This window comes from Arctopsyche grandis, chromosome 7, assembly GCF_051622035.1.
Source record: "Arctopsyche grandis isolate Sample6627 chromosome 7, ASM5162203v2, whole genome shotgun sequence".
In the NCBI taxonomy this organism is placed as follows: domain Eukaryota; kingdom Metazoa; phylum Arthropoda; class Insecta; order Trichoptera; family Hydropsychidae; genus Arctopsyche; species Arctopsyche grandis.
The window spans coordinates 21,515,274-21,529,250 of NC_135361.1; the positions used below are offsets into that span (position 1 = coordinate 21,515,274).

The 13,977-nt window shown below is 34.1% G+C and overlaps 1 protein-coding gene across 1 annotated transcript in view; it reads right to left on the reverse strand.

Annotated features, from left to right (window-relative positions):
• Positions 1–13,977, reverse strand: part of Dys (Dystrophin) — a 580,264-nt gene that overhangs the window by 100,910 nt on the left and 465,377 nt on the right. The window contains exons 40-41 of the mRNA XM_077434849.1: positions 13,153–13,297; positions 8,180–8,303 (exon numbers count right to left, since the gene is read on the reverse strand). Of these exons, the coding sequence (XP_077290975.1) occupies positions 8,180–8,303; positions 13,153–13,297 (269 nt within the window). The remainder of the gene's footprint in view (positions 1–8,179; positions 8,304–13,152; positions 13,298–13,977) is intronic.

Genomic DNA, 13,977 nt, shown 5'->3' on the forward strand with positions numbered 1-13,977 from the left:
ACACTATACAAAAGATCGAAAATGACGTTTTGTTACAACAATAATGAGTTGGCTGGATGATATGCATTTAATACGCTGGATTGCATGAAATTTATATGAAAATGTATAGAATTTTCAATAAACTCGCATATGTACATGACTTTAGGTATAAAATAAAAAATAACAATGCTAGTTTAAATGATCCTTACAAAGTAAATGTAAGTCGGCAGTATAGTTACGTGGTTGCGCTAAGGCTAACCACCGAGAGGTTCAAGAACAGAGTTGACCTCGATTGAATAGGATTCGGAATTCGGAAGTATTCGGAAGTATTATATTTCTTTATTTATGACTCCAAGTCGATCGTTTGAAAAAAATACAAATTTTATTTAAAAAGTATTTTCAATTCCTATAATAAATCCTAATTGAAGTCGTGGAATTTTACGTGTATTCTTTCATCAATCGTGATTAGTTAGTTATTAACTAAATAATAAATCTTGATTGTCTATAGGCAAATTATAGCCTATAGATTATCATCTATACGAGAACCGAGCATGCTGTGGCATTCGTGCAATGTGTCGTAGCATTGTAAGGACGTAAAATAATTATTTCTTTTTTTTATATATTATTTCGTATTTAACTTTCTTATTCTTATTCATTGCAAGGTCTTTAATAACATTACTGTAAGTTTTGCGTCCATAACATAAAAAAAACTTCAATAATTACTTGTATCGACTAAAAAATTTTAATTTCCATTAATATAAAGTATATACATACATACGTATTCCACAAATAAATTAATAATATCAACAACTGACGTATTTTTTTATATTAAAAATTTATTAATATTAATATTTCAAAATACGAAACACGAACTCAAAACAAATAAAACATAAAAGTCAAATTCTACCGACAGCTAAACGCACAATGTTGTATTTTTTGACCAAAATGCAATGCGAAACTGAAACAAAATGTAATTGGCCATCGCGGGTCGATTGGAATATACATATATTTTACGTAAGTCTCATGTTAAATCGGTTCGACTATAATATAAAAACCTTAAATAAGTTTCAAGAAAATACGTAAAAAATCATAATATAGCAAATGAACTCAGTACTTCATTAAAAAATCACAATGTTTGTCGCATAAAATATTTAATATATCTATTAAGGTTTACAGTAATTTAGGCTTAATATTTTTAATATAAGAATTTTAATATAAACACTGAACCATACATCATGTACAAAATATTTCACGGCACAAAATATAAACAAGAAAAAGGCAATTCAAAAAAGTAATACTACATATACATAAGTTGTATAACACATACAAAGCAGAAAATTTCAGTAACATCGTTGAGCTGGCGAAACTCGTCCCGAATTCAAAGCGATTAAAATTTCAGAGGTTAGACACAATTACAGTGGTTGGCAATAAATACAAATTAATTTCAATGGTACCCATTATAAAGAGCTGGGGCAGGATAAACAGAAGACGGGTCGTCGATCCGTGTCGAAGGGAGGAAATAAATTCATCGTTCGGTTTTCAAAGGCACACGGGTCGCTCTAACCCTACCGACCGACCGACCACCCGCCCCACCCACCACCCACTTTGTGGCCGAAGGGTTGTTACGGTCCGCGGGTTGTCCCCGCTCGTTCGACTGCTTCATCTTCTTGTTTTCATTACGCTAATGCCCGGCCGACATCGACTGACAGCGCAGAGAAGGGAAACACCATAGTTGTTGCCGATTGATAATGGACGTTTGTTTATTTTAAACGAGGCGTAAACATCCCATGTAACCTTTTTTATTTGTGACACATCATACTGTAGATGTAGATGTAGATGGTTTCAAATGTAACCTTTTTTATTTGTGACACATCATACTGTAGATGTGGATGTAGATGGTTTCAAATGTAACCTTTTTTATTTGTGACACATCATACTGTAGACGTAGAGTGAGCGGTGGTTCAGTGTGGGGATGTATGTATACATACATTACAGAGAGAGACGATACAGTGAAACATTGCTTGCATCGAGCTATTATTGTCACAATATGACGTTTCAGGAAATATTAATATGCGCATGTGCACTTTCGTAAGTACACGTGCACTCACTATCGTGACGTCACTTCATGCGTCAATATTTCCACATTGGTCAAGGAAAATCGGTTTTGCTTGACATGTACATATGTACATACATGATGTCAGCTGTTAGAACATATGAATGTGTCCATATACATAGAATTTACCTACCAAAGAACACTTTTCGTAAGATAAACGATAATATAAATGATTTTTTAAACGATAATATAAATTAGTAATTATCTCGATACATCAAATGAAATCTACACTTTTTCATAAACATGTTTTTTAACCATGATTATCCCGAATTTACTAAAATAAATATATCGTTAGCTTGGTGCACATATGTACGTATGCATGTTATATGGGTATTTTATGTCAATTTTAGAATCTGTATCGAATTTTAAGATTGTAGATGTTGGAATAATTCAGGTTTTTCCTTTCAAGGTAATTTATGTTTAACATAAATTATCTTGAAATGTAAAAAAACCTGAATTTTTCCAGTAAAAATTCGACACAAATTCAAAAATGGAAATACAATGTCTGTGTACAAGAGTTAAATTTAGAAAGCATTAAATTTTTAAAATTAAAAAACGCCCATTTATGGAAGAGCATTGCAAAAAATAGCCAAAACTTAGACCCTAAACAACTTCATCGACCAAAAGACACACATAACGAATTCAACAAACAAACCCGCAAACGCAATCAAGGGTTTGATTCAAACAGTGACACGGTTATGAGGGGGAAAACTATGGGGGTGCGTAGCGACGGGTACGGGACCAAAGATCACCATACCGGGTGGGGTCGGGATGGATAGATAGATGCCGGCCAAATTAAAGTCCCCTCAAGATTACAAACTAAGACTGTGTCTGGCGGCCGGCTTTACTTGTCTAACCCGATTAAGCCTGGTCTGTTAATTGGACAATGGCATATCTGACGCGGAGGCTTCGACTTTCGACTACGACGCTTTCCGGTAACCATCCCCCCCCCCCTCCCTTGGAATAATCTACACAGACACCCTGTACATTGTATACAGAAAATTAACACAGAACAGTGACTATTGAATTAAACTGGAATGTATAGACGTACAATATTGTGTGTACCCACTGGATATTAGAAGCAAGGTCGTGCGGAATTACATAGGTTAATTTGGAACGTCTATAACCGCAAACGCTGATTTAAGTTGTCAGGATTAGTTTACAATGTACATACATACATACATAAGGATTAATATAAAGATACAAAAATAAATAAATATATACATACATACATACATATGTATAGTATTTAAATTTGAAAAAAGAATGACACGAAGGTCGATAAGATGTAATTTAAAATAGCGTCTATCAAAAGATTTTTTAAATGGAGAATTGTGTAATCTCCGAGAAAGTCTATGATAAAATGTTGCCAGCTAATTTTATAAAAGTTTAAAAAAAAATGGAATTATAAATCGAAAATAATGTACCTGTAGACAAAGTGTCTGACATCAATATTTTAAGACTAACGTTACATTTACATATGTGTGTACATTTTTTCATGTATTTGAAATCCTTGACTTGATGTGATTTTCATATAAGAAAGTTTTAATTAATTTAATATTACTGGATTGTGCCAAGGCGTATATATGTATGTACTGTATACAAATGTATAATATTATTATTAATTTTAAATTAAATTCAAATAATGGTGACAAATGAAGGTAGGTGGCCAATTTGATAGGAATCATTTTAATAATGAAATCAGATAAATTGGCAAACTTTCATAGGAAACGACCGACCTGGAGTCCATCCGTATATTCAAAATCTGGCCAGCAATACTGGATCAGGGCTCTAACCCGTGACCCGTCAGTTGGTAGCATTTTACAATAAGCTATGTTGCTGGCTACTCAACTTAAATGATTACGTCTAATCAAAACATGAACAATTAAATGAACCTAAAATCTCAATTAAATCAAATCGAGTCTAAAAACGAACGATGAAATTCAAGATTGTTCACTTTCGTTTACGAAATTTTGTATGAAAAAAATCTCCAATTGAATTATCCGTGTTTATTTTACCCCTCACTTTCCACGCTCATTCATACAACTTGAAGAGTTGCCATAAAGTATTCTTGAAGGAGTTTCAGGTAGCATTCAGCATTAGCGAACTTTACCGTAGCTTACACAGTTTCTCGAGCGGCAAATTTCCATCTGTTACACATTTCTCACTAAATTCAAAGCGAACTCGAATGTATGTACGTGTGTACATACATTCGAGTTGTATACCTACATACATATATATATGTGGGTATTGCGAACGAACGAGAGTGGTCCCGAAGAGACGGCACGGAAAGTAAGGAGAGGGAGAACAAGAGGAGAGAAAATTAATTATTTGCTGGCGGCAACTAAACAAAAATTAAAATTACGATGACACCATTCTGAGAATAATGCGAGAGTGATGTCTCGAAGGTGCGAAACTCGCGCAACTTGCGAACAGGTGCCGAGTTATAAACGACAGGCAAGTTTTAAATCGAAAATTTTGCTCGAATACCAAATTACGAGAAAATGTCATTAATGTCAGGGTGGCAGCAGCCCTCTTTGACACATTACAAAACGCTGTAATGTCCGAGGGATGGGTGGTAGCAAATGTATTGTGTAACATTCAAACGACGAAACAAACAGCTTTACATATATTTTACGTAAGTCTCATGTTAAATCGGTTCGACTATAATATAAAAACCTTAAATAAGTTTCAAGAAAATACGTAAAAAATCATAATATAGCAAATGAACTCAGTACTTCATTAAAAAATCACAATGTTTGTCGCATAAAATATTTAATATATCTATTAAGGTTTACAGTAATTTAGGCTTAATATTTTTAATATAAGAATTTTAATATAAACACTGAACCATACATCATGTACAAAATATTTCACGGCACAAAATATAAACAAGAAAAAGGCAATTCAAAAAAGTAATACTACATATACATAAGTTGTATAACACATACAAAGCAGAAAATTTCAGTAACATCGTTGAGCTGGCGAAACTCGTCCCGAATTCAAAGCGATTAAAATTTCAGAGGTTAGACACAATTACAGTGGTTGGCAATAAATACAAATTAATTTCAATGGTACCCATTATAAAGAGCTGGGGCAGGATAAACAGAAGACGGGTCGTCGATCCGTGTCGAAGGGAGGAAATAAATTCATCGTTCGGTTTTCAAAGGCACACGGGTCGCTCTAACCCTACCGACCGACCGACCACCCGCCCCACCCACCACCCACTTTGTGGCCGAAGGGTTGTTACGGTCCGCGGGTTGTCCCCGCTCGTTCGACTGCTTCATCTTCTTGTTTTCATTACGCTAATGCCCGGCCGACATCGACTGACAGCGCAGAGAAGGGAAACACCATAGTTGTTGCCGATTGATAATGGACGTTTGTTTATTTTAAACGAGGCGTAAACATCCCATGTAACCTTTTTTATTTGTGACACATCATACTGTAGATGTAGATGTAGATGGTTTCAAATGTAACCTTTTTTATTTGTGACACATCATACTGTAGATGTGGATGTAGATGGTTTCAAATGTAACCTTTTTTATTTGTGACACATCATACTGTAGACGTAGAGTGAGCGGTGGTTCAGTGTGGGGATGTATGTATACATACATTACAGAGAGAGACGATACAGTGAAACATTGCTTGCATCGAGCTATTATTGTCACAATATGACGTTTCAGGAAATATTAATATGCGCATGTGCACTTTCGTAAGTACACGTGCACTCACTATCGTGACGTCACTTCATGCGTCAATATTTCCACATTGGTCAAGGAAAATCGGTTTTGCTTGACATGTACATATGTACATACATGATGTCAGCTGTTAGAACATATGAATGTGTCCATATACATAGAATTTACCTACCAAAGAACACTTTTCGTAAGATAAACGATAATATAAATGATTTTTTAAACGATAATATAAATTAGTAATTATCTCGATACATCAAATGAAATCTACACTTTTTCATAAACATGTTTTTTAACCATGATTATCCCGAATTTACTAAAATAAATATATCGTTAGCTTGGTGCACATATGTACGTATGCATGTTATATGGGTATTTTATGTCAATTTTAGAATCTGTATCGAATTTTAAGATTGTAGATGTTGGAATAATTCAGGTTTTTCCTTTCAAGGTAATTTATGTTTAACATAAATTATCTTGAAATGTAAAAAAACCTGAATTTTTCCAGTAAAAATTCGACACAAATTCAAAAATGGAAATACAATGTCTGTGTACAAGAGTTAAATTTAGAAAGCATTAAATTTTTAAAATTAAAAAACGCCCATTTATGGAAGAGCATTGCAAAAAATAGCCAAAACTTAGACCCTAAACAACTTCATCGACCAAAAGACACACATAACGAATTCAACAAACAAACCCGCAAACGCAATCAAGGGTTTGATTCAAACAGTGACACGGTTATGAGGGGGAAAACTATGGGGGTGCGTAGCGACGGGTACGGGACCAAAGATCACCATACCGGGTGGGGTCGGGATGGATAGATAGATGCCGGCCAAATTAAAGTCCCCTCAAGATTACAAACTAAGACTGTGTCTGGCGGCCGGCTTTACTTGTCTAACCCGATTAAGCCTGGTCTGTTAATTGGACAATGGCATATCTGACGCGGAGGCTTCGACTTTCGACTACGACGCTTTCCGGTAACCATCCCCCCCCCCCTCCCTTGGAATAATCTACACAGACACCCTGTACATTGTATACAGAAAATTAACACAGAACAGTGACTATTGAATTAAACTGGAATGTATAGACGTACAATATTGTGTGTACCCACTGGATATTAGAAGCAAGGTCGTGCGGAATTACATAGGTTAATTTGGAACGTCTATAACCGCAAACGCTGATTTAAGTTGTCAGGATTAGTTTACAATGTACATACATACATACATAAGGATTAATATAAAGATACAAAAATAAATAAATATATACATACATACATACATATGTATAGTATTTAAATTTGAAAAAAGAATGACACGAAGGTCGATAAGATGTAATTTAAAATAGCGTCTATCAAAAGATTTTTTAAATGGAGAATTGTGTAATCTCCGAGAAAGTCTATGATAAAATGTTGCCAGCTAATTTTATAAAAGTTTAAAAAAAAATGGAATTATAAATCGAAAATAATGTACCTGTAGACAAAGTGTCTGACATCAATATTTTAAGACTAACGTTACATTTACATATGTGTGTACATTTTTTCATGTATTTGAAATCCTTGACTTGATGTGATTTTCATATAAGAAAGTTTTAATTAATTTAATATTACTGGATTGTGCCAAGGCGTATATATGTATGTACTGTATACAAATGTATAATATTATTATTAATTTTAAATTAAATTCAAATAATGGTGACAAATGAAGGTAGGTGGCCAATTTGATAGGAATCATTTTAATAATGAAATCAGATAAATTGGCAAACTTTCATAGGAAACGACCGACCTGGAGTCCATCCGTATATTCAAAATCTGGCCAGCAATACTGGATCAGGGCTCTAACCCGTGACCCGTCAGTTGGTAGCATTTTACAATAAGCTATGTTGCTGGCTACTCAACTTAAATGATTACGTCTAATCAAAACATGAACAATTAAATGAACCTAAAATCTCAATTAAATCAAATCGAGTCTAAAAACGAACGATGAAATTCAAGATTGTTCACTTTCGTTTACGAAATTTTGTATGAAAAAAATCTCCAATTGAATTATCCGTGTTTATTTTACCCCTCACTTTCCACGCTCATTCATACAACTTGAAGAGTTGCCATAAAGTATTCTTGAAGGAGTTTCAGGTAGCATTCAGCATTAGCGAACTTTACCGTAGCTTACACAGTTTCTCGAGCGGCAAATTTCCATCTGTTACACATTTCTCACTAAATTCAAAGCGAACTCGAATGTATGTACGTGTGTACCAAAAAAAAAACTGAACTATATTAAAAAAGAATTTTCAACAGGAAAATTCCGTTCGATAAACTTACACATAGAATGAAGTGGACGGATAGAAAAGGCCATTAATTCAAGTAGAAGTTTGCGGACAAGCATTGAAACCGACTCACCTTCACTATCGCTGGTATCTGAAAGGGGTGGTTCGTTAGCGATGTACTGACGGCCGCTCAGCAGATTGCTCTCGACGACAGGTCTCTTGTCCTCCAGCTGCTTTCTGAAAGCTCGATGATCGTCCTGCAAACAAACAAGAAAAACTTTTCAGTACTCCAAAAATATTCCATTTCAATTCAATTGAACCCGTTCGGGGCATACCGAACGAACGTATCGCCATAAAGAGCGAGAGAGAGTGCGATTCTCAAAGTGTGGGACCGGCTGCAACGGCCACAAAGTAATTTATAGTATTGCAGCCGAGCCGCTGCATGGAAAATATCACATTATATTACGGCGTGTGCGGTGGTAATACGTAGCGGTGAATAATTTAAACATTATTCATAATTTAGGCGGGAAGGAGAGAGCCCTACCGTTTCCTGTGAGATATGTATAGTATACCTACATACATATATATATGTGGGTATTGCGAACGAACGAGAGTGGTCCCGAAGAGACGGCACGGAAAGTAAGGAGAGGGAGAACAAGAGGAGAGAAAATTAATTATTTGCTGGCGGCAACTAAACAAAAATTAAAATTACGATGACACCATTCTGAGAATAATGCGAGAGTGATGTCTCGAAGGTGCGAAACTCGCGCAACTTGCGAACAGGTGCCGAGTTATAAACGACAGGCAAGTTTTAAATCGAAAATTTTGCTCGAATACCAAATTACGAGAAAATGTCATTAATGTCAGGGTGGCAGCAGCCCTCTTTGACACATTACAAAACGCTGTAATGTCCGAGGGATGGGTGGTAGCAAATGTATTGTGTAACATTCAAACGACGAAACAAACAGCTTTGACGTAGAATAGCAACATTGGAATTTTATTTCTAAACAAAAATCCAAGATTGTAGGATACATACATACATACGGGTCTACCTCACGGTCCCGAATGTTAAACGCCCGAAAACGCAAATATCGGAAGGCAAAGATCGAAAATCGAAAGATCTTAAGTCGAAAGATTCTGCGCGCGCACATTAATACGAGAGGAAAAGCCTGTTCCTCTTGTTCCTGTTGTATCCTGCTCGCGCAAATTAAGTGAGTATGTACCGTTTACTATGCACCTTTTTATTTTTGATCTTTCGACTTAAGATCTTTCGATTTTCGATCTTTGCCTTCCGATATTTGCGTTTTCGGGCGTTTCTCATTCGGGCCCGTGACGGAGACCGCATACATACATATGTACATAGTTAAATGTTTAGCCACAAAAGAGCAAACTGATTTTGGCTCAATTGAATCTCATTTATTATGTCGCAATTGAAAACCTCCCGGGAAAAACTGCATATGTCCTGTGTTGAAAATGATAGTTCAGACCACGTACCTATGTATAACATGCTCACTTTTTACTTTATCTATGTACGTAGTAACAATAGATGAAGTTTTTATTGGATGTGAAAAAAAATCCAAGTCACATAAAATGAGCGCCAAAAAGTAGTACATGAGCAAGCATTTTTGGAGGAAAAAAAAATATCCAGGACAGTATTTTTATATAAAAAAGCATTAAATAAAGTGTTTTTGTATTATTACGGAAGACAGATGTTTTTTTTTGCTTTCCTGTAAAATTTGCATTTTGTGATATATGCAGCTTTTCACAGGAAATTTTCAATTGATACCGAAAATAATCAATAGGTTTATATCAAACGACACACCACTGTTTTACTGATACGTGTTTTATTTTTAGATACTTTTTAATATATATGTATAGGTATGGTACACAGTTCCAAAAATCATAAACATTGATTTGTATATATTATACATACATATACATATGTATAGTATATAGATTATTTTTGAAATATAATGGCAACTACATACACAAGATAATTTGAAATATGATAAAGAGCAGCGAAAATGTATTCCATAGAAACAATTTTCGAAAAATATTTAACAATTAAATTGCGAGAATCGATTCAATACATATTTGTTTCAGCTTTAAAGTTTAAAAAAATAAATTAAACAGAGGAGGCCGACGGCTATACTCGCAAAGTCCAAAGGCGCATTTTTTAAAGCTAAAAATCCGAAACGTCTCAACCCGAAAATAAAAACTCGGCCTTAATGAGCTTTCGAAGTCAAAACTTACAAGGAGAAATCGACCGAAATTTGTTTTTTTCTTTTTAAGTACGAACAATGAGTATTGGCATTCATATACTCATTCACTGTTCAAGTTTAAATACATAAGTATACAGAAAACCAACCTTCATTACATTTATCAGAAGTCGTGTAAAAAATACAGACATCAAATAAAAAAATGAGGTTTTCACACTACAGAAGATTTATTTAATCGCAAACAACGTACGAACTAAGTAGAACGTCTACGGTATGCAAAAGGTATACAAAAATCGTGTGATGTATGAAGAATTTTAATGTAAGCATTCCGCTTCAACACTACAAAAAACATACATAGATAAAGTAAAACAGTATAGAGAAGGAGACAGTTCTTAAAACTTTTCAAAGAAATACTCATTACATTACAAAATAACGATCAATATTAATAAAATCGAGAGGAATTCAGCAATTTTCCGAGACAGTAAAAAACGTTTTGATATATTATGCAGCATTAAAGTATTCTCGAAAAGAAAAGCGCTTTGTAACTTTTTAACGCGCCGGCCAAAGTAAAATGTGAAGTATCCGTCATAATTTAAACTTTTTAACGCGTCTCGCAGCTATAACGAATTAAAGGTTAAACTATAAATACAATATGCACACAGACATAAAACGAAATAAACGATCCACTTTATAAAACGGCTAATGTGTCCATACACATTTATATATTAAAAAAAAATGATAAACATAAAATCGTGGCGGCAATACAGCCTAGAGGGGTAAAATAAATATATAAATCTGAAATTGCACAAGTTAACGGTTTGTCCATCTGGTAAATATGCGCACGGGTGAACGCTCAGGCGATAGTAAAAGCTAAAGTTACCGAAACTCGAATGGAAGCTTAAACGTTTCAACAATATTCCCCAGAATATATGTATACATATGTATTTGTATATCTATATAGACCTACGTATATAAATAATATTCTATGGGGGTTGGAGGGGATTTAGCTCAATAGAGAACCAAAACCACTCGGGCAAAATCAACTTCAGCGACAGCTATCAAATGTACCGGCCTTTCAGAGTCGTAGTGCAGCTAACACAAAGTTCGTCGAACAAACTGTACAATACTAAACGAAATCGATATACATATTATTAATATTATTTCAAGATGAAAATAATATGTATATCGTCAACCGTCAGTGAATCATTTGTATGAGATCAACGAAATGGGATAGAAAAAAGTTCATGGTATATTACAACGTGCTCAAAGAGTGACAAATTAATGTGTATTGTAAATTAAATGTACATATGTACATAGATATAGTGTACGGTTTTCGTGAAAATATATTTGATATAATTCGCATTGTGTTGAAAGTTTCCGGCGGAGAAAAATTTCATCATTTTCGCACACAGCCAGTTATTTCAATATGAAGTCGTCGATATTTCTAGATCGACGTCCAATAATTTTCGAATAACGAACGAACGTTCCCGTCGTCGTTTCGTAATATTTCATTTCCCTCGCACCAGATGTCACTTGGTGGATTTTCCAGCCATTGAATATATATATATTTTTTTTTATTTTCATATTTTCAAATTTTCAGCATCCTCTACCTATCCTAATACAAAGGACTTTTCAACTCTGGTATTGTATTTACAGTCAATTTATTGTATGTAGAATCGCTTTATCAATAATCAGTTAAACATGTGCTTTTGCCACAGTACCTTGTGGTTCGTAAGATACGCCATAGAGACACGATATTACATTAGTATAAGGGAAAACATTTCTATAAATCTTATGATGAATTGGTAAAAAATCCTCAAAAAATGTCTACAAATATCTTCGACACGTATATACTATATAAAATCTCGCTGTTTGTTCTCTCCTTTAATTGCAAGTTCCAACATGATCGTCTCATCATCTCCATACATACATATGTCTAAAACTATCTAGTTGCTATATTTCCTGTCTGATTTGTTTAGTTAATATAATATGCTGCTTTAATTGAATCATCATTAAATTATAAATTGTAGTTATTTGCTGTTAGTCTGCATTGATCTACGCCTTTTTTCTTTGTATAATGTAACATTCTATATTTATATGTTATTTTTATTTTATTTATGTTTATATGATAACTTGGTGTCTTGAAAATAATCTATAAAATTGATGTTGTTTGTATAAATATACCTAATGTAAAAATCATAAGCTATTGAATAATTTGGAATATTTAACATTTAATCATTGCGCCTGAGACATTTTACAGCTTGTACGAAAACAACGTGAAGGAATTTATAGCACAAACGTCTGCATCTTCTCGTAACCGAGGGATATATTTTATTCTAGCATAGTGGTCAATTTAACGGGCAAAAAGTAAAAAGCGAAAGAGCACTAAACTCAATGTAGCGCGATACACGCAATTTTACGATCGTGCAAAAAAAATGCAAAAAAGTTATTTTCAAAAAAAGAGAGGTAGGTCAAACGACAAAAAAAAACAAGCTGAATTATAATCCCGAAATGATGAAAAACGAACGGTCGTAGGGAACGAATGACTTTCCACCAAATTAAAATCGACAAGCAACGGTTCCATTTTCGCGTACTGGAAAAATTGGATTTAGCGCGTTTAAAATTTTGAATAAGACATACATAAATAAATATGTACACACAAACACATCAGCATATCTACCGTATAAACACAAGCGACAAAACAAAAACATATTTTCGAATAAATCACCATTAAATAGCAATATGAAACGACGAACTGCGCACGTTTTTCGATAAAAATTTAATTCAAATCTCGTAGAGTTTTCAATCTTAAATACACTCGGAATTCCTAATATATTATAATACAATATTGAAAATATGGACATATATGTAATAACATTAAATTTACCTGTTGTTTGAGCAATGATGCGACATCTCCTGCTGCAGGACCAAGTCCACTCAATTCCGTATCCTTGCGAATGACCCATTCGATGAGTTCCCTCAAGGAAAGCAATAAAGCGGACCAGTGTTCGGCATTGTTCTCCAAACGATTCCTGAAAATAAAAGAAAATAAAACTTTACGTAACTTTATAAAATACAGATAAGAAGGCCAATATTTCATAGATTAAAAAAAAGTGGAAACATTCAATATCAGAATCAAATTTAATTTCCTTCTGAAAATGTTATTTATGAGTATACAACGTCGTGCGAGAATAGAACGGGAGAGAGAGGACGGAAACGGAACCTGGAGCTCCGGGTACGTTTGGCCAAAAAATAAAAAAATATATACGTCAACTCTAATTGTCATAATGAAGCAAGGGAAATTGAGTTTTGAAATTTGACAAAAATAAAACAATAAAGAAAAATAGACGAAAACCAAGCGGGAACACGTTTCGAGCTGTAACGGAAAGCGGTAAATTTTTAATAGCCAAACCTTTTCTCTAATAACTTTGAAACGTGGCAAAAAAGGACGAAAAGGCGCAATAAAATGCCCGAGAGTTCCACAATAGTGACATTTTCAATAAAAGGTCTTGAAATTTACTTTATAAAGGGATACATTCACTGTTCATAAAATAAAACAGTAATATACATGTAGAAAAAAAATATGTATAGCAACTAGAAAAATACACTTTCTATGAACATATGCATTCAATATGAAAAGAAAAATCGAAAACAACCCTAACAAGGATAATGAAAAAAACAAATGTACAAATACATTTCTTTCTCTCGCAAG